Source organism: Condylura cristata, unplaced genomic scaffold (genome assembly GCF_000260355.1).
Source record: "Condylura cristata isolate star-nosed mole 26May11 unplaced genomic scaffold, ConCri1.0 scaffold00004, whole genome shotgun sequence".
NCBI lineage: Eukaryota > Metazoa > Chordata > Mammalia > Eulipotyphla > Talpidae > Condylura > Condylura cristata.
In genome coordinates this window covers 68,413,938-68,436,456 of record NW_004567105.1, presented here as the reverse complement: position 1 = coordinate 68,436,456, position 22,519 = coordinate 68,413,938, and the positions used below count along the sequence as shown (strand labels likewise).

Sequence of the window (22,519 nt, the reverse complement as noted above, 5' to 3'; positions counted from 1 at the left end):
GGCAGGCGGGAATCGAACTCATGCGGAAGTGGCTTCAGATTCTCAGTGCTGTGCTTTAACCCGCTGCGCCACCAGGGAGGGCCGTTAATTTTGTTTTTTAATTTATTATTTTTTCCTGATTGATTACCCTCACTCCTTCTGTGAAACCAGCCAATATTTTTCTTTTTTCTTCTGTTTTGTTTCACTGAGCATAATCCCTTCCAGCTCCATCCATGTTGCTGTGAATGGCATGAGTTTATCTTTTTTAATTACTGAGTAATATTCCATCACATGCCTATAGTATAACTTCTTGATCCAGTTATCTATTTTAGAGCATCTGGATTGTTTCCATATCTTAGCTATTATAAATAGTGCTTCAGAAAACACTGGGGTGCTCCTTTTGAATGAATGTTTTTGTGTCCTTTGGGTAGATACCTAGGAGTGGATTTGCTGGGTCATATGGAACCTCCATTTTCAGTAGGTTGAGGAACCTCCATACAGCTTTCCATAATGGTTGGACCATTTTGCAGTCCCACTGCAGTGCAGGAGCGTTTCTTTTTTTCACATCCTTACCAACATTTGTTGTTTCCTGTTTTTTTAATCTGAGCCATTTTCACTGGTGTCAGGTGGTATCTTATCGTGGTATTGATTTGCATTTCCCTGACTACAAGTGATGTTGGACATTTTTCATATACTTGTTGGTATTTTAGCTCTTCTGCCAGTTTTTGACTGCATTGTTTGTTTTAGTTGAGTCATATAAGCTTTTTGTGGATCTTTGTGATCAGTCCCTTATTAGTAGTATTGTGTACAAAAGTTTTTTTCCCCAATCAGTAGGATATTTCTTTGTTCTGGTTAATGTCTCTTTTGCTGTAAGAAGCTTTTAAATTTGTGGTATGCCCAGCTGATCATCATTTCCTTCACTTTCTTTCCTTTTGGGGATGTGTCTTTAAAGATGTTACTGAGATGTATATCTTGTAGTGTTTTGCCTGGATTTTCTTCTATATATTTTATGGTTTTAGGTCTTATGTCCAATTCTTTTATCCATTTTAAGCTGGTGGTTGTGCATGATGTGAGGTAGTAACCTATCTTCATTCTTTTGCATGTAGCAATCCAGTTTTCCCAGCACCATTTATTGAACACACTGTCTTTGATCCACTGCATATTCTTTGCTCCTTTGTCAAAGATTAGTGTCCATAAATGTGTGGGTTTATTTCTGGATTTTCTGTTCTATCCCATGGGCCCGTGTGCCTGTTTTTGTTCCAGTACCATACAGTTAATGGATTTGTAGTATATTGTGAAGTCTGTGCATGTGATATCTTCATTCTCCTTCTTTTTAGTTAGGAGAGCTTTGTCTATTAAAGGTTTTTTTCTGGTTCCATATGAATCTCATCAATATTTGTTCTATTTCTTTGAAGAATGTCACTGAAATTTTTATGGAATAGTGTTGAATCTGTAAATTGCATTTGGATGGCCATTTTGATATTATTAATTCTTCTAAGCCATGAGTAGGGATGTCTTTCCATTTCTTTGTGTCTTCTATTTCTTTTAACAATTTATAAAAAAGATTTATTTATTTATGCTTATAGAACTGGGGTACAGGCCAGAAGTGTGATGGGTGAGAAGATTCACCAGAGACAGAGTGGGTAGCAGAACAAGCAGATCTACTGAAATACACTGCTGAGGGGAGCAACAGGCATGTCAGGAGAGGTCTGCCACGCCATATGGATCAGCTCCCTGGCAGGGGATCGAACTCATGTTGCAGTGGCTTTGGAGAGCTTCATAATGTGGTGCTTTAGCCTATTGTGCCACCAGGGAAAGCCCTCTTTTAACAATGTTTTATAAGTTTCTTTGTAAAGGTCCTTCATTGGGTGAAGTCCTTAATGAGACAGTAGTGTGGAGTTCAGGGTGGCTACTTAGCTTTTTGAATGTACATTTCAAAGTAACACAGGCATCCACAAAAGAGATGCCTTGGCAGAGTAAAAGCAGTAAACCAAGACTCTGAGCAATAATGTATTAGTGGTGTTGTAGTAGTAGAGCCAGAGTTGAAGCAGGCTAATTACTAGACATCTCTGCTTTGCTTATGTGGAATGAAGGAGTTTATTCTTTTTCAGCTGTTCTAAGTTTAAAATTAGGTTTTCCAGTACAAAGTTATCTTACCTGCTATTGTTTGTTCTTGAGAATGATGTGTCTTGGTTCTGGCAAGTCAGCATCTCTGAAATCAGATACCTATGATGGTCTTTCCTGTTTAGTCTCTTGCTCAGCAAGCACTTGTCCTGTCTTCATTACTCATATCTGATCAATATTCCAGTTCCTCATGATCTTTTAGCATAAAGGTTACTGCAAGATTTATAAGAGCAAGAAGTCTGAACTGCTCTGTGCAATAAATCCTGGCAATTAGCAAGACAAATGAAGAAATGCAGTGGTGGGGGGCACCCTTTTAGCAGGGCAGACAAAACAGAAGAGAGAAAATTTTGTTAGCCAAATTTTATAAAGATTTGGAACTACTAAGTTATATATCACTTTTGCAGCCTTGTCTGGTTTTTACAAATTTGAGGGTAAGAGGAGACATTACACAGCTTACCAATGCATAGTACAATAATTCTTTTGTTTTTTTAAAAAAAGATTTTAGTTCAGTATTTTACTCTAGAACAGTGGTATGGTTTGGGGGCAGATGTGTAGGAGACATGCAGTTTTGCTGAACTAGGACAGAGAACCATTTCTTTATCAGATACTGCTCTCCATCTAAAGGGGCTAGTAAAAGCATCCATACCAGTTGTGATCAATAAGTTTCTAGCTGGTTTAACAGACTTGTGAATAAAAATATTTAGTAGTTTATATTAATGGACATTTTCTAGAAATCAGATCCTAATAGAGAAAGGCCAAAGTCTTAAAGCACATTTGTTTGTTATAGTTTGTTTTAGTTTGTTATAGTTCTGTCATAACACTGTTATATACTCAATTGTTGCTTAAACGTAGTAACCCTGGCTCAAGGGAAAGAAATTACTTGATGAGCTTATGGGAAGGAAACAGAATGAAGATAGGAAAAAAAAATATCTTGAGAATAGCAAGTAGAATTAAAAAGGGCTTAAAGTTAGAAGTGGGGCAGGAAAAAAGTAAGTAAAAGTAGGGCTGGGGGCCCTCCCTGGTGGCGCAGTGGGTTAAAGCACAGCATTGAGAATCTAAAGCCACTTCCACATGAGTTCGATTCCCGCCTGCCTGGGAGGTGACCACATGGCATGGCAGCCCTCTCCTGACCCGCCCGCTGCTCCCCTCAGCAGTGTACTACCTCGATCTGCCTGTTCTGTTCCCCACTCTGTCTCTGGTGAAGCCTCTCACCGCCCCTGAGCCTCTGGCCTGTACCCCAGTTCTGTATGCACAAATAAATAAATCTTTAAAAAAAAAAAGTAGGGCTGGAAGGGAAGTGTTTAGCGCATACTCATGAATTACAATAAAAATAGTGGTTTGTATCTTTAAAACAACTGAAGTGTTTCTTCTACAAAGGTTGTTTTTGCTGTATCTTGTTTCCTTACTGTGATGTTCTTTTGTTAACATTTTTTTGAATATTAAAGGCTCGTGAAGAAGAAATGACTGCAAAAGTAATGGATCTACAGACTCAACTTGAGGAGCTGCAGAAGAAATATCAGGAAAGGGTACAGATGGAAGAGAGTCCTGGCAATGATAAAGTAAGAGGAACTGGACTTTGCTTCACATGTTTCTTAGAAATGTCACTTTTGTTGTTTGATGTGCCTCCTAACATACGTACTTCATTTTATCCTAACCAAAAACAAAACAAAACCCAAAAAACACCTCTTAAGAAAGATTCTTGCTTCCATTTTTATAGATACTGACATTGGTGGTCAGAGGTAACTAAAATGTTCAAGTCCACACAATGAATGTTGTTTTGGGAATTTAAGCTCATCTGCCCGACTTAAAGCACTTAGACATTTCTGTTATCCTAGTGCTTCTCATTCTTTTCCATGAAATAGCACAGGAAAGTAAACCTCATAGCATAACCAAAAATGGTCCATCAAAGGTATAATTTTAGATTTTTATATTTTGTATTAAAACTCATTTAAAATTTATATTCTACTCTATAACATATCCTACTCATAGTTGCATGAAAGATTTTTTAGTTATATATGCTACTAAAAATAATTTTTATTTTTCTCCTTCGTCAATGGACCACATACAGCTGCAAAAGGATCATTCTGGAAAAGGGGATGTTATTTAGGGAGATCTGGCACTGCGTACCTGGGCACCTGTATAATCCTTGTCTTTAAGTAAAACTGCTGCTATAGGTCAGCTTTACTATGTCACTTCCTGTGCCACTGGGCGCAACAAGTGTTCCCTACAGTGTCCTGAAATGTTCTCATTTACCCAGTATGGATTTTTTCATAACACTGTCAGTAGGGCCTTGGAGAATAAATGCAAACTATTCATGACTTTCTCTTTGAGAGTTTTAGAAAATTCATTACAGAATATCAGTTATCTGAGTACAATTTTCTAGATAATGATTATGTGGATTACTTTTCTAAAAGAGAGAAGAGTACCTTATCACGGACTACTACATGAGACACTGGGTACATATACTTAGTTCTTAGTACTGAGCAAGCTAAGTGGATCATTTTATTAGCTGTTAATTCTGTTTTAGCTTTTTATTTTTTGATTTCAGTTTTGCCATTTGGTTATAATTTGAGTATACCCAGTACTTTTAAATATTAAAAATACATGTCACTGTATATATTCTTTTCATTAGTATCAACATAAATTTTAATGTTGACAATAGTGACATTTTGATCTGTACCAAGATACCGTATAGTATTGAATCATCATGAAATTAATATTCAGAAAGTCTTCTGAGTCCTTCATCTTGTGTCACAAGAAAGGAGAGAAAGTATCCTTAATTTTTATTTCTACTCTAAAAAATATTTTTCTATTTTATTCCTTATGAATTTTTATCCTTTTCCTTCTTGAACATCCGTTGGTGCTTCTGGGATATCTTGAATTCAGTATATCCGTATAGAGTTTAACAAAAGTAATTTGTGATTATAGCTCATAGAGTAGATTCCCAGAAATAGTCCTTTAGAATTTTCCCTAAAGTGCCAATCTACTTTAAACAGATGTTAATGTATTTAATTTTAAAAATTATACAAATAGTAAAGGTTTGTGAGAGTCAGATAATATCAAAGTATGCAGAATAAGCCTCCTCTTCTCAAGTGTTTATTATTGTTAGGAGCTTGGTCAGTGACCTTCTAGTCCTTTTTCTTTGTGTTTACCTATGTTTGTATTTACATTGAAATAGTTTATATAACAAAATAGACCAGTTTTAAAAGCAGATATTTACAGTTGTCTTGTTTCAACTCTGTCTCTCTCTTAAGACTATAATACTGAATTCTTAACTTCTATTGTGTTCTATTGAATTGTTTTTTGTAGGTTTTGTTGTATACATTCATGATTTTCTTTTTCATTTTCAGGTAACAATTATGGAATTACAGGTAAGACTAGTTCAGCATTGAATGTGAATGGTCATGTACTTTCAGGAGCAGTCTGTGCCTTAAGCTAAAATCTAAAGAGACTATTTTAACAAGGAAAAATTTCCCAAGCGGTACAGAAATGTGTCCAGGTAGTAATGAAACCCTAATGGTTATTAAATCTCACTTTTTTGTTCTTTCAGACACAACTAGCACAGAAGACAACACTAATCAGTGATTCAAAGTTGAAGGAGCAAGAGTTCAGAGAACAGGTACAGGTCTACTTGTCTGATGAATGCCTTTAATTTTGAATTTACTTCCTTAATTATGTTAGTATATATTTGAGTTCATTTAACTAATATTAAAAAAAAAAAAACTACTGATTTAATAGGTGCCTTTTTGTCTTAATAGGAAATTTTATTTCCAAATCCAAATTTTGTTTTCAAATCCAAAGATGCTAGAACATAGCTCTTTAAGTTCAGGATCACATATATTTAAATAGGAAAATTTGCATTCTGTTATTTTCTAGTTAATATTTGGTCAGTAATTTGTATTTCTCTAATTTGTAATAATTTATGGGTTTTTAAAAATATTATTTATTTTTTTTTGCATGTAGCTTCCCAGTTTTCCCAGCACCACTTGCTGAACAAATTGTCTTTGTTCCATTGTATCTTCTTTGCTCCTTTGTCAAAAATTAGGTGTCCATAAACTCGTGGGTTTATATGTGGGTTTTCTATTCGAATCCACTGGTCTGTATGTCTATTCTTATTCCAGTACCATGCAGTTTTGATTATTATGGCTTTGTAGTACAGCTTGAAGTTTGGGATTGTAATGCCTCCATTTTGATTTTTCTTAGACATGAGGGTTTTGGCTATTCGAGGTTTTTTGTTGTTCCATATGAATCTCATCAACATTTTTTCTATTTCTTTGAAGAATGTCATTGAGATTTTTATTGGGATGGCATTAAATCTGTATATTACTTTTGGCAAGATGGCCATTTTGATGATGTTAATTCTCCCGATCCATGAGCAGGGGATGTCTTTCCATTTCATGGTGTCTTCTTGTATTTCTTTTAACAGTGTTTCGTAATTATCTTTGTAGAGGTCTTTTACCTCCTTTGTTAAGTTGACTCCCAGGTATTTGATTCTTTTTGTTTTAATTGAAAAGGGGATTTTTTTTTAATCTCTGTTTCTTCTGCTTGGTTGTTTGTGTATAGGAAAGCCTCTGACTTTTGTGTGTTGATTTTATAACCTGCTACCTTGCTAAACTGGTGGATGGTTTTGATTAGTTCCTCTGTGGAGCTTTTAGGGTTTTCCATATAAATTAACATAACGTCTGCAAGTAAGGATAGTTTGACTTCTTCTTTCCCTAATTGGATTCCTTGTATGCCTTTTTCCTGTCTTATTGCTCTGGCTAGAACTTCCAGTGTTATGTTGAAGAGTAGTGGTGATAGTGGACACCCTTGTCTTGTTCCTGATCTCAAAGGAAAGGCTTTCAGCTTTCAGGATAATATTGGCTGTGGGTTTATATTAGATGGTTTTTATCACTCCATTCCTTTTATGGTTGGATAAACTGTTGTACAAATGTTTGTGTTGTTTCTATTTTTTTGGCTATTGTGAATAGTGCTGCTAGAAACATTTATATACAAGTTTTTGTTTGAACTTCTTTTTCTAATTCTTTGGGGATACCTGGGAGTGGAATTGCTGGGTTATAAGGTAATTGTATGTTTTACTTTTTGAAGAACCATAAACTGTTTTACATATTGACACCATTTTACATTTCCCCCAACAAACTATATAGATTTCACTATCTTCACTTCCTTTCTAACATTTCTTTTTATTATAATCACCATAGTATAAAGTGGTTTTAATTATGACTTCATTATATATTCTGAGCTTTTAGTGTTACTGAGAAATAATTTGTGATAATATTATTTGCCTATATTTTATCTTTGGTTTAAAAAAAATTAGTGGATATACAGCAACCTTATATCTTTTATGTCGATTCATATGATTCACATACTATAATTTGAATATTTGTTATTATTATAGATTCACAATTTAGAGGACCGTTTGAAGAAGTATGAAAAGAATGCATATGCAACAACTGTGGGTACACCTTACAAAGGTAAGAATGATTGCTCATGTGTTATCCATGGCTGTTTCTTACTGGTGGCTTTGTGGATATTCTTGCATGTATTGCAATTTATTCTTTTGCTGCTGCCTATTATTTCACTGGCTGGTGAACCATAAATTTATTATCCGTCACAGTTGACAGGCATTTAGTCTGTTTTTGATTTTAGACTACTATGACTACAGCTGTCATAAACATTCATGTTAATGTCTTTATGTAATGCTAAGAGTTTTCATCTCTCTTGAGTAAATTTCTACAAGTGGAATGACTAGGTTTTATAATGTTTGATAGCTGGTTCAGTGAATTAATGTGCAGTCATTTGAAAAGTATTTTTCACCATTAATGTTTTGTGTCTTCCAAGAATTTTCCTAGCTCAAGATTATAAACCTTTTTAAAGTTCCAAAGTTAGCTGGTCACATTTAAGCCTTTCATCTACTGCAATTGATTTATGTGTGTGTATCTCTTATAGGATTCTAGTCTAGGTTACATAGCCAAAAATTGAAGGCTGTTATTCTTGGAAGTTAATTTTGTTAACAAGGTACAGAATTCTAGATTGAGAATGGTTGTTTTTCTTAGTACTTGGAAATTAAGTACTAAGAATTATTTTGAATTTTGTTATTGTTGAGGGATTATTCTAATGATTTGTTAATGATCTTTATTTCTCTTTGGTTGACTTTAAAAATCTTCACTGGTCTTCTATAATTTCATTATGTTGGGTTAAATTTCATTGGATTAATTTTATTGGTGTACCTTGTAGTATCTGTATTTGTGGATTCTAATCTTTTTCAAGGGAAAAATGCCAATTTTTATTATATATGCATAAACTTTAGTGCATGCATATACAATAAAATCAGTGCAAGAATGATTTTGTCCCTTTGATTGTCTTTTCTCTATTTTATATATTATGTAGTTTATCTTTATAATTTGAACTGGTTTTTTTGTTTGTTTGTTTGTTTGACAGGTGGCAACTTATACCATTCTGATGTTTCACTCTTTGGAGAACCTACCGAGTTTGAGTATTTGCGAAAAGTGCTATTTGAGTATATGATGGGTCGTGAGACTAAGGTATAAACCATATCTGTTGATTTGGCATGTGATTTACTTTAAAAGGAGATATGTTTCACTTTTATTAGACATATTGATGTTTACTGTTAGCAGACCTTAAATGCTAACAGTAGACGATAGGTAATTGTAATAATGTTTTTAGTTTACAAAGTGAATTGGCAGATCTTGCCTATATTTGTTGCTTTTATCATTCATTTAGATACTATTGGATGATGCTAAATACTAAAATTTAAATTTGATTAACTGAACACTTTGTGACCATGTATCTTTTATTTACTTCAGATCTTAAAGTTAAAAGGATAATTTTATTTTCATGGAGACTTTAGGATAGTATGGATAGTATTGAAAGTGGTCATAATTAAGAGTGACTACTCAAGGATATTTAGAAATGCTTTACTCTAGTCATTATAAGAAAATGATTCCTGCACAAATGGAATACTGACATTAAAGCATTACTAAACTGTTTAAGTACTAACATCTGGTTAATTTGTTTTCTATAATGTTATTTTTATTGTTAGGTCCTTTATTGTAGAATCTTGGCTTATTCTTATTTGTATCTCCTGTAGTGTTTTTTTTTTTTTTAAAGATTTATTTATTTGTGCATACAGAACTGGGGTACAGGCCAGAGGCTCAGGGGCAGCGAGAGGCTTCATCAGAGACTGAGTGGGGAGCAGAACAGGCAGATCGACGAAGTACACTGCTGAGGGCTGCAGCGGGCGGGTCAGGAGAGGTCTGCCACGCCATGTGGTCACCTCCTGGGCAGGCGGGAATCGAACTCATGCGGAAATGGCTCTTGCTTCTCAGTGATATGCTTTAACCCGCTGCGCCACCAGGGAGGGCCCATTTCCTAGTGTTTTAAAGAGAGTTGGATATTTGGTAAATATGTCTTGAATTGATTGCAGTTAAGAAAATTCATGAGTCTTTATTCAAACAAAACTTCATTTGAAGAAATTTTTGGTTTTAACATTGCTAAAACTTTTTTACCTTCATGAATTTTATATTGCCCATATACTTTGGATGAGATTGCGATAATGAGTTTTCTATTCTTAGAAGCAATCAGTGTTCAAACTTACGGGTCTGTGAGGGTTACTGAGTAACAGTGTGCTAAGCCAATTCAGGGATTGGCTTGGCAAATATATTTATACCTTAAAAACTAAAAATATTTGAGAAAATCTCTTAAAAGAATATTATGAATTTATAGATTATAGATTCAGCTAAACACCACTAATTTTAAGAGTAGAGTCATTGAACCCTTGACTTATATAGAGATCTCATTTCTTTGTATCAGATAATTTCAAATAAAAGTGATAAGCAGTTTAAATTAAAGTCATATCCAGCTTGATCATGCACATTTATAATAGGAGGGCTGTAGCCACAGTGATTCAGTATCTTTTTTTCTTATGAAAATTTTTTTAATTCAAAGGATAACTAAAACTAATTTTCTACTTATCTTTTAAAAACAAATCTAATACAATATGTTTTCTCTTATTTTGTCTTTATTGGGTAGTAGCTTGCATTGGAGGTGGTGCAGTTCATTTAGAGCTAACTTGTTACCACGGGAATGGGGTAGGAAGGACATATTTAAAAAAAAAAAATCCTTTAGAACCTAGCTACTTTGCTTATTTCATGAACCAAACATTGTTTCCCCAGTGTTGTTGCTAAATATATTATTTAACCTTTTCTTGAGGAGACTGATTTCCTCAACCTGTTTCTTCTGGAGGTTGTAAAGTGTATGTAGGTTGAGAACTCCACAGTTTGAGTCCTTCTGAAGAAAGAAAAGCGTAAGATGCATTCTGACATAGTGCCAGTTCAACCAAGTCTCAACTTGTACTGTTAGGGTTCTTCAGTCACTTTCAGGGTTTGATTTGGCAAAAGCTGAAAAGGATGTCCTTGAGGTACAGGCAATCCTATCTAACACCAGCTGGGAATCCCTGTTGGTGCTTTCTCTAGCCTTAATTTTCTGTATTCAGTGTGCTTTCCTAGTTACTGAAAATGTAGAATGGTCTATTATTTTGCTATTACATATTATCAAAGTAAACTTTGAGAATTGATAGCAGATACTCAGTTTAACTTACTGTTATTTGAGTACTTAGCTACATGTGGCCCGTTGTTTGTCATGATGCATAAGGAGATGAAATCTGGCTCTGCCCTGACTTAAGAGTTTACCATCCAATACAAATGTGAACCTATTTTCAGCTTAATGTGATACAGAATGTATTAAGGCAGTCACAGAGTTTTCATATTTATTTGTAGAAGTGTCAAGGAGGACTTCATAGAGGAGGTTTGTTTACTGGACTTTATAAAAAGGGGGCTTAGATTTTGATAGGAGACGCAGAAAGGAGGGGGAGTCCAGACAGTCTGTTCCAATTAAAACAATGAAGTTATCAACAGTGAAAGTGATTCTGCTTAGGAGAATACAGATTGTGGAAGACTGGAAATGATTTCTGTGCTTCACCTGTAGGAAGTGCGGGGCTAGTCCTAGAGCCTTTTGAGCAGTGTGGACAAGATCAGAGCTGTGCTGTTTAGCTCAATCCCTACATGTTAACAAAAGAATCTGAAATCTGAAGACCAGGTTGTAATTTAGAATGAGACAGTATACTGTGACCTTTGTGATTTGATCATCTGTAGTTGTTTCTGTCCAGCAGGAGTTGTTTCTTCATCTGGTTTTGCAGTGTTCTTATCTTAGGCAGATTATTAGTCTTTTAAAAAGAGGACCACATGTAGAACACACATTAGTACTTCTTTCTTCTGTACTTACACTTGCTTTTTCTTGGAGTTTGACAACTTCCATGCTATTATTGAGATTGAAATTCAGCCTATTCTCCTTTTCAGTAGAAAGTGTTTCTTATCCTAAGCTTTATTGAAAACCTGGCAGGAGAGGCGACTTCTAAACCAGGCTCTCATCCTCAGTTCCTAGGGCCTGAGGCTATTGTATATAGAATAGAAAGTCTGATTTCTTTCCTAAGGTATGACAGAGCGCCTCAGCCTCTCCATTAAAGTGTTTTCTGGCAAGTGAGTGAAGAGTTGTAAGTCTTCACTGGGTTATCAGTGGCAAATTCTGGATCTCTGATGAATCTAGAGGTGGGTCTCCCATTTAACATTGATAAGAAATTGGAGGGAAAACTTAGTCACAGATTCTTTTGTTTTTGGACAGACATGCATATGTGTGTAGTTTCAAACTGATTATGAATGGACTTTTGGATTCTTCTACTTTCATAAGCTGTTGAAATTAAAGAAATGTTTTCTGTAATTGTGCCTCTCTGATTTTTCTATTTTGGTACTTCTTTTTTTAAACTTATTTATTTATGCATATAGAACAGGCCAGAGGCGCAGGAGCAGTGAGAGTATTTACCAGAGACAGAGTGGGGAGCAGAGTGGGCAGGTTGACAAAGCACACTGCTGAGGGGAGCAGTAGGCGGGTCAGGAGAGGTCTGCCACGCCCTGGCAGGGATTGAACTTGTGCTACAGCGACTATGGTTAGCTTCATAGTGCTGTGCTTAACTTGTTGTGCCACCAGGGAGGGCCCTATTTTGGTACTTCTTAAAGATAATCTTCTTGAGCATATACCAAAAACCATTTAAATTGTGTTAATAGAAAAATATAAAAAATAGTTATTTCATAGTTATCTTGCCATTACATGCCACATATGCTTGGAATTCTACAAGAACTAAGTGAATTATTTTGTAGAGATATCTTTGTTTTTGTTTCTGATTGATGTACATAAAAACTAAAAACTTCATTGCCCAATACACTTAACTTTTCTAAGGAACAAACACATCTGATGCATTTATGATATTCTTTCGTTTACCTTTTAGAAAATGTTACAGTGCATGTATATTCTTAAGTAGTAAGTTTTAAATGGCTTCTTATCAAAATGGTTAGGGCAAACACAAAAGGAAGGAAGGGGCTGGAAACTAAAATCTTGTTTTGTGTGTGGTTTGTGGTTGAGGAATCGTTCTAATTGAACAGTTGAAATAGTATTAGAAATATGTAAACCTACTTGCCTAGGTTTCATTCATAATAGAAATTTAAAAAATGTTGGATCCTTCCCTTCCTGGGAACTAATTACACTTTTTCCCCCTAATGGTATGCATTTCCAAATATTTTGTTTAACTCTATTTAATGTCATCTTTTCCTTAATGGCCTTCTTCAACCTCCTTCCCAACCTTCTCCCCTTACACATGTGCACAGTCTGTGTAACAGTGAACAAACGTCCCATCCTCTGTAGGAATTCTCAGGAGAGCATTAGCACCTGAATTTATATGTAAGCACTGAACTTGTTATCCTACTTATTTCATAAGTGGTATCTTCTTTCCTCTCTGTTTCCCTCAAAACATCTCACCTTGATACAAAATAGGGAATTTCAGCCTTTGAGGAGAATTTTCCACGAACTTATGGGTGACAGTCTGACTTACGGTATATTTATTTAGATCTGCACAATTTATGATCTTGTTTTGCAAGCCACCATGTGTAATGTTTTGATTCATCATGTTTCTTACCAAACAAAACATCTTGTGTTTATTTAAAATGTAATTTGTATTTCTATTAGGCTGATGTGCTGCATGTCTTAAAATTTATCTATTAAGCATGTTCATGTTCATGCAGTAGCCCGTGTTTATGAGATATATGATGTGATCTAGTTAAAGCTGAACTTGGGAGTATCTAATTCTGATTATTTAAAGCGTATATTTTGGCAATACATCAGTTGCTAGATAGATTTCTATAAATAAAAAGCCTTTTAAAATGAATAATAAAGTTTCATCTTAAGTCTAAGGATCATATAGAAGTTTCTATAGCTTCATGCTATTGTAAATGCATCTTTTTAAAAGAATAACCCAGATATTGTGAGGAACACTTTTCAATTCAAATTCTAGTGTTGACTCTTAGTTCCTTGACTAATATCTTCACATCATACTTCTTTGGTCGTGGCTTCCATTGAGAGCACTAAAGAATCCCACCAGCAGAACATGTCAGAATGGGTTGAAACTTATCTGCATCACTGTCTTTTAGTTATCATCTCTTGCTTTTCTTGTAGACCATGGCAAAGGTTATAACCACTGTACTGAAGTTCCCTGATGATCAGACTCAGAAAATTTTGGAAAGAGAAGATGCTCGGCTAATGGTAAGCTTTTCAAGTAGGCTGTAGATAGAATTTGACTTAATCTGGCTTTCATTGTCTCATTCACAAAGACTTTGAGTTGGTAAAATTCATAAAAAAATTTTAAGCTACATTTTAATATAACCTAAAAAATGAGAGGGAATCTACACTAAGAAATTTTAACCAAGGGCATACATGAATGGAGCCTTCAAGAAAAGAATAACCTTATTTAATATCATAGGTTGAGGTTGACACCCATATGTGTTCTATGAGCTCTCCAGGCTTGGGCTATTTTTGGAAGGATAGAAGAGCATTTGTTTTGGCATATCTGGTAATAATTTTAAATGTCAAATTTTATCATAATTTATGTTTTATAGATTACAATATACAGTATACAGCTATATATCATAATATACAAAATACTTATTTTAGTTGATTTTCAGATGTAATAATTCTAAGTGAGAGAATCAAGCAACTTTGATATTTGACAAGGGGAATGTAGATAAGTTTTTATTTTTTTTTAAGATTATTTATGTATACAGAACTGGGGTACAGGGCAGAGGTACAGGGATGGTGAGAGGCTTCACCAGAGACAGAGTGGAGGCAGAACAGGCAGATTGACGAAGTACACTGCTGAGCAGTGGGCGGGTCAGGAGAGGTCTGCTGCACCATGTGGGTCAGTTCCTGGGCGAGGATCAAACTCATGCTGAAGTGGCTTTAGCTTCTTAGTGCTGTGCTTTAACCTACTGCGCCACCAGGGAAGGCCCGGAAATATAGATAAGTTTTTAGAAACATTTAATGAGATCAGCTGTGACTGAAATGAAACAAAGACACATTTCATAAATTATGTAAAATCCCCATGGCCTAACTTTTTTTTTTAACCCCAGTAATTTTTACCCTAGTAATTCACTAGGAAGATCCATTTTAAACAAAGTATGAAAGTTAAAGTTTTGCTGCTGGCTCTTTTTGTTGCTTTTTCTTGTTTTGTGAGTAGCATCCTCCTCCTCTTCCAATTTTTAAAATTACCTATTTCATGATTTTAGTACTGCTTTTCTTTCTCCTCACTAAAATAAGCAAAGATCTCCTTAGTAATGGACTAGCTTTTGTCTTAGTACTTACAGACAGGACTAAGTTAATAAGTAATTACTTTCCAAAGTATCCCATCTTAACCCAACAGACTGTTTGAACACAATTCTCCCTTTCTCTAACCCTCCAAATGCAGAGATGACCTAGATGAAAGGCTTTCCCATCTAGGCTAAAGGCCCCAATATTTACAGCCGTTTTTGAAGTTCCTTTACTCTAACTCTAACTCGTAGAGGATCAGTCTCCTGGCACATTCTGAACCTCCTGTCAGGCCACCTAGCATTCCTGATCTTTCCCCCCAACATTTAGATTTCTAAAGACAGTTGCAATTATTTTGATTGGCATTTAATTGTTAGTTTGTAAAGCATTCTTTCTTGGTATCCAAAGTTTCAACCTTGGTATCTCTAAGATTTCTTTCTCTCTAAAGTGTTAATTTTAAAATTTAAAGTTTCTGATTTGTTTCAAGTGGCAAAAAAACTGCTTTATTATAGTAGACAGAAGTTAGAAAATGCATATGTCAGGTGCACATACTATTGTCTTCCCTAGAGCCGCCTTTTCCCCCTCTTGGTTTTTAGTTTATTGTGCCTGGAATTTCATTTGTGATGGTATTGTGCCTTAGGTGGCCAGAATAGACTTCGTATCCAGGTAGCAGCTAGGGGAGTGTCAGTGCAGAAATTTTTAACTTGTCTAATTTTTTTTGCTGATTAAAACTGCCCTAGAAGTAGACTGTCAGATTATTTTAAAAGAGAGTGTTACTTATTTAGAATTTCATTAAGAAAATTTATTTTAATGACATGCTAAAGCATCTCATAGAGTCGAGAAATTCTTTTGTTCCATAGAAATCTTTTTTTTCCAATTTCATTTTTTTATTAAGGTGACATTAGTTAACAACACTATATATGATTCACAGGTGTAGGCCCACACAGTTGAGGCGTAGGTTCCTACACCCACCACCGAGATACTCACAGTTACGCCCATAGACGGCTGCGCCTCCTCCTGGCTTTTATTCCCCCTCTGGTGGTCTCAAGTCTACAGTCAGAAAAAATCTGGTTTTAAAAGCTTTCTATTGTTATAAATATATTTTCTCTTCAGAATTGTAGCAAATTGAATGACTGTTTTACCTGGATGATGTTTTTCTTGATGATTCCATGAAAAGAAAAAAATTTCCCTTTTTTTGATGAAAAAAATCTGGTTAATTTTCATTCCCCATTCTTTCAGTTCACATTTAAACATTGATGTTCTTTGACAGTTTTTCCTTTGTTTTCATGCACATCTTTTATGTTGAATTCATCATCAGTCCTGGTCCTATATCTGTCTTGTGTTTGTTAGTGGTTCTCATTTTTTCACCCTTGGCTGGAATTTCAAAAATCTCCTCTTAATAAAATCATCAGAACTTTTCAGCATGATTATAGATATACAAGTTCCTCTCCGCATTGGAGGTTTCTTTGCATGGGCTCAGCAGATGCATGCCTGGTGGGTTCAGGGAGAAATGCGAAATAAAACTGACACATAGGGAAGAAGACTGCTCATATAAAACACACAGTTGTTAATCTTGAAAGTGGTTTTTGCTCTTGATGTTGTTAGAATTACGGAACAATCATTGCAAACAACTCAAGAACAAATTACAAAGAAAGGGAGCCTTGCATGATCATCACCCTTCAGACTATTTACCATGGCAAGATTGTCTTCATTAATAGTGTGGAGAATATCCCTAGCTTTTCTGTTTCATAAGTGTATATTTATAATTAAGCCATATCACTTTGTGTTTTTTATTAAAATGACAGTATGTATCAACTTGCTTTCTTACTTAATTTACATTTTTATATTATTCCACCTCATGATAAATTTATCAACTTCAGTTTTTGAATGGTTCATTATATAGTTATGTGGATACCCTATAATTTAGTTCAACAGTTTCCTCTTCACAGATACTTTTGTAGTTTCCATTTGTTAGTATTTACAAATGTAAACAGAGGGAACATGTGTATACATTTAAAATGCATGCTTTTGCAAGTTTTCCAATAGGATATTAACTTCAATGTGTTACACATGTTATTTTTTAGTTTGCATTTTGATCTTGTTGCCTTTTACTAACTTCACATTAAATATAAAAGATAAAGAGAATGATTCTGTGGTTGATCACATTAAGAACAGATTCAGATATTATAAACAACTCTTTACTGTTTGGTTTGTAGCTGCTGTTTTAAATCAAACCATGAAGCTAATTAATAATTTTGAATTATGATCACCTTAAAGTAGAACACAGATTTATTTAAGAAGGTGGCTATAGCAAAAGCTACATTTGAAATTGTGTCCCTTTGAATTTGGTTTGGGTCATCATTTATGAAACCCTTCCTGATTAATTGCTGAATTGCAGGAGAGTTTTGTGATAAAATTAGTTCATTTTAGGAATGACAGTTATAGTGTAGTGATTATGTAAATCAAACTTTAATGTACGCTGTAATAGAAGATACTTTTAAAAAGCAAATAATTAATCTAGCATGTAACTGTGTACTAAAAGTGCTAAGTACTTCTCTAAATAAGTTGTTTAAAACTTTAAGGTTACAAGTAATATCTCAGTTACATAGTGTTGTATTTACGTAGGATGAGAGGGAGATATAGAGTCCCCACATTTTGTCTAGACTCCCTTAAGGAAAATTTAGCAACAATCTGTTTAATGCTGCAAAATTCATATATACCTATAATCTGTGTTAATATTAAGTCTTAAAACTAACCCAATAAGCTTTTTTTCTTCCTGGCTTTATAGTATACTTCACCTCGCAGTGGTATCTTCTGAGTAAACCATCAGTCTGTGCTTAGTTAGCATGTGGTGAGTGAAGAATAACGTGTCTTGTGTCTTTTGTGCAAAAATCAAATGTATTGCATGATACTAACCATTTTGTTGGAATTCTTTTGTTCTCTTGATTAATGACTATATGATTGATTATACTGTCGCTTAATATAGGCATCTTCTATTAGTTCTGTTTTATGAATTAATAATATATAGATTGATAGTCACCACCAGTAAGAGTTATGTAATTCTAGGAATTTTAGTTCTTTAAATACTAGTTGAAGGTTTTAAAATTGTACTTTGAAGTTTTGTTAAAGAATCCACAAAAAGTATTTATGCATTTTATAGTCCCCTTTTTTACTTCTCAAGAACAGTCTTTGAAATTAAAGATTGTGAGAACAATGACAAGTTATATCTTGGATACAAGTGATATATTTCATGACTGTAGAATTTAAAATATTGTAAAGTATACTTAGATTCGAGGCTAGTCAGAAATTATGAAAGACCAATAAGGTTAATTTAAAAATAAATAACTTAATACTACTTAGAAACATACAGTTTACCAGATGTTTATCCTGAGGAGACTCTCAGGCCCCGGCTATAATTGAAAGTGGCTGTTTCTCATTAACATTATTACAATGAAGCGGAGGCATCTAAAATGTTTCAATAAGGCTAGCTGTCTTTACCATTTAATCTCCACCCCCCCCCCACCCCCCAGTCTCTGCATGCCAATAGCTTGGCTTATTAGCATTGCCTAAAATTTAGGGTATATATTTAACTTAGACTTTACTAGAATTTTCACAAATCACAAATAAGCTGATCACAATAAACTTAATTACAAGTAAAGATTGTGATTATTCTAGCACTCAAGAGCAGTATCAAGCTTTAACATGCAATACAGTTTAACATGCAATGCAGTTTCTCTCAAACCTGCTTTAAAAACCTTTTATGCCTATATTGGAATCTCATTTTGATTTTAATAAATATCAATTTTAGTAATAATCTCAAATTTTCTTCAATCATGCAATTCTATATTAATGAAGCAAATCTTAACATTTTCCTTTTTTAAACATTACATCGTGCATTGCATCACTGCATTGTATAATGTGTAGTACTTGTCTCTCTTCATTTGAAACATAAGATTTACAAATAGAATACAATAGACATCTAATCTCTACTTATATTCATCAATTATTACCATTTGCTCACATGCTCTCTTTTTCTCTCCATACACATTTCCTCTTTGTTAACATTTGACACTTAGTTGCAAATATAAGCTAAATACTTAAGCAAGTATCTTTAAAAACAAGGGCATTTTCCTACCTACTCGCAATACAATTATCATTCTTGGGAAATTTAACATATTAACTAGTATATAGTAAACATTCATATTTTTCCAAATAATGTAGTAATGGTACATTCTAGGACATTGCATGTTACTATCATGTTTTTTCTGGCCTCTTTTAAACTAGCAAAGTTCTCCCAGCCTTTTTTTTTTTTTTTGGTCTCTCATGACATTGACATTATGCAGAATCATTATTCATGCAGGAAATCTTTTTCCCACAACAGCTCAAGCTAAGGTTTCAAAGTAATAACTGACAAAAGGATTTAAATATGACAGAAGATCCTGTTCTTATCTTCTCTAGGTTTCTAGCACCAACATGCCTGTTGAGCTAGTTTTATGAGAAGTGGATTGTATATTTCATTTACAAACTGAAAATACTTTAAAGCTGTCTTTTTCCACAAGATATATTTGGAAAGTTTTTCTCTAATTACTTAACCTTATTTAGTTATTTCTCTTAATGGTATTTTTAACCTCTAACTTAACCTAGCTGTTGACTTTTAATCAGAGAAACCTTACTGGGAAAATTTGGCATCATTTCTCACAGCATTTTAAGTTTTAGAAATTAATTTCAGATGAGGCATGACTTGTCATAACCAAACTGCTGCTTGCGCTCTTTTGCCATGCATATTAAGATGGGACACTTGTAATGTATAGAAAAATCAAACACTTTAAAGGAAGAAGGGAGAATCTTTCTCTTCTTTAACTCCAGTCTGAATAATTGCATCCATCTGAGATTCTGCTAAGTCAACATGCTGACTCCTGGGTTTCTCTAATAATGACTTGGTAGCATTCAATATACGGTGAAGGGTTACAGTGACCAATGACACTAAACTGTTTTTCACGATTGCTGATTAAAGATCTGATCATTACTTTTTGGAAGATCTCTTTAGGATTTAATATTTAGACTGTAAAACCTAAATTTCCAGTATGACTTTCTTTTAACTTGAAAAAAGCAAACCTTCCAGAAAACTGACTCTGAAAGTTTTCTTTCTTCCTTTACCCTCTTTTCTTTTCCAGTCATGGCTCCGGTCTTCATCTTGAAGAAAGGGCGAATGATGTTGGGCAAGTAAGAAGACTGAACATTTGCTCATCTTTGAGAATGAAGCTGTTCTTCAGGGCCCCTCAGATAGCCAAAAGATCAAGAAAAATCTGACATTGGCCCACAGATATATTGCAGACTGCCTTTAAAATAGATTGTATCAGTGGAGAATGGTGATAGTTTTTTTCTTTTTTCTTCAGATTTTTTTGTTGGGAAGAGTTTTATGTTTCTTAAAGGATATCTTGAATGACTTAACCTGATTTATGGGCTCACTTAATGTTCTTTTCACCCATTCTTCTTGACCCTCTTTTTAAAGAACTGCTTGCCTTTCCTATTTATTTTTAGGGTGATTTTTAAAAAAAAATACTTGTGCAATATATTTTGAGGTGAAACCTAGTAGATTTTTTCTGATAAATTAAAACATTTAATTGACTATTTTATCCAGATTGATTTGTTGAATATTTGCTAAAGACTAGTTCTTTAACCTACGACATATGAGAAATCCAAACAGCAGTACCTCATTGTTTACTTAGCTTTTGTACTTATATTTTCCAGAGGAAAAATACTACTGTAAATTGTAAATAGTCAATACATGACTGTATTGTATGCAAATCTGTGACTGTTGGCAGTGTCATCCTGGAGGAACAGAAAAATAAAGTTTATTTACTATATACAGTTTGCTTATTGTGCTTTTTCCTAAGTTGAAATATATATTAAAACAATTAAGAATTTAGGTTTATGTCTAGGTGAATATAATGAAGGACTATTTGCCCAGACAGCTGAATGTGGAGCATTTGGGAAGTTTTTTTTTTTTTTTTTTATCTCAGATTTGCATGTCCAAATTAGAAGACATGGAAGCAAGAAATACTTTGTGGTGTGGGTTGTAGGAGTCTTTCAACTTGGGGATGCTGCTTCCCTCTCTCTCAAGTAGACCATATTAAAAAACAAAAAAAACAGACATGTCTGGAAATCAAGAATTGGGACTGTTCAGAGGGTTTCACATACTGTTTACATTCTAGCAAACACAGTACCCGATACCTCGGTTAACTAACACCACCTCAGGTGGCACTTCAGTTAGACAGTCTGGAACTTAGCACTGCTAGTGTCTCTTGCATTGTGAGAAAGCGGGGAGCTCTGGAGAGTAGATGACCAAAGGTCTTCCTATAGCCCACAGCAGACTCCTTTGAGGGCTACTATTGTAGCAAGGGAAGTGGGTCCTTTTTTTCTTTCCTTTTTTAAAATCAGGTTTACTTAAATGCAAGTTTGTCCCACTGAAGTGTTTCTGATAACAGACATGACTTCTTACCCTTATGTCTTTCTCTAGGGAAAAATTGTGGATGCTTAGTGAAATCCAGGTACAGCTTTGCCTAGAGATAGCTATATCAGATAGTATAGGAATCAAGGAAGACTTTCTATAAAGGGCCAGAAAGGTAATTATTTTTAGTGTTCTAGGCCACATAGCCTGTCATAATCTGTCACCTTTCCCACTAATTTACAAAAAAAAGTCATAGTTACTACAAATTAATGAGCTTATCTGTGTCCCAGTAAAACTTTATTTATAAAAGGAGATGACAGGCTAGATTTGGCTCTCAGGTTGTAGTTTGTTAACCCTTAAGAAAGAAGCAAGTTGAAGTTGCTCATTTTTCTGTAGTGTGACCTGTTCCCCTCTTTCAGAAAAGGGGCAGTAGACGCAGTTCAGTTCAGTGAGAGAGAATAAAGCTTTACATTGTGTTCAGTGTCCACATCTCAGATCCTGTCTAGACCTTATCTCAAACATAAGTGTAGTCATGGTACATTCTAGGACATGCCCCTGCTTGATGACTGGCAATTGACAAGAGTTTTCCCAACCAAACTTAAAGGATATGTTTATATCATAGGCTTCAGTCTGCAAAGAAGTACCCTAGTTCTTTCTTGCAGACAAAGAAGCCAAAGTTTGTGATAGCTGAGGGTCAGCTCAAGACCACAGAGAGAGAGCTGTGGGCTGAGCATATAGATCCAGTGCTGGGACTCTGAACCCGAGGCTTTCTCCAAGACCTCATGACTGCAGCGTACACACAGCTTGATGCTGTACATTTATTGCCAAGAAATAAGCGCTTCACTTTGAAAGGATTAGATGCTGGCAAGATGTTACTTTAGCAAGTTTTTAGCCAAAATTGCACTTGCAACTACTGGCATGAATTTTTCAACCACTTTATTCAGGTCCCATGTGTGTGAATCATGTACAGAACTACCTTGTTGACTTGTGTCTACACTGGACTGCTAGGACAAAACTACTGTCAAGTGGGTAGCTTCTAAACACCACACATTTGTTTCTCACAGTTCTGGGGATGGAGAAGACCAAGATCAAGGCAGATTGTGTGTCTGGTGAGGACCCACTTCTTGGTTCATAGACAGCTGTCTTCACTGTAACCTCCCATGGCAGAGGAGATTCCTTGGGCCTCTTTTATAGAAACATTCGTCCCATCATGAGGGACCTGCCTTCATAACCTAATTGCCTTTCAAAGGCACCCACCTC

General features: G+C 34.8%; 1 protein-coding gene across 5 annotated transcripts in view; it reads left to right on the top strand.

Moving 5' to 3' along the window:
• The window catches only part of GOLGA4 (golgin A4), an 80,604-nt gene extending 59,927 nt beyond the window's left edge, over positions 1 to 20,677 (top strand). For 3 of the 5 annotated variants that reach the window (XM_012720332.1, XM_012720330.1, XM_012720333.1), the window contains 8 exons: positions 3,549 to 3,662; positions 5,454 to 5,474; positions 5,654 to 5,722; positions 7,502 to 7,577; positions 8,545 to 8,648; positions 13,684 to 13,770; positions 17,597 to 17,659; positions 19,983 to 20,666. In XM_012720332.1, the coding sequence (XP_012575786.1) occupies positions 3,549 to 3,662; positions 5,454 to 5,474; positions 5,654 to 5,722; positions 7,502 to 7,577; positions 8,545 to 8,648; positions 13,684 to 13,770; positions 17,597 to 17,626 (501 nt within the window). In that variant the 3' untranslated portion in view covers positions 17,627 to 17,659; positions 19,983 to 20,666. Of the gene's footprint in view, positions 1 to 3,548; positions 3,663 to 5,453; positions 5,475 to 5,653; positions 5,723 to 7,501; positions 7,578 to 8,544; positions 8,649 to 13,683; positions 13,771 to 17,596; positions 17,660 to 19,982 lie in introns of all 5 variants that reach the window. The other 2 variants (XM_004676317.1, XM_012720331.1) reach the window with 1 other exon arrangement.
• The last annotated feature ends 1,842 nt before the right edge of the window (positions 20,678 to 22,519 follow it).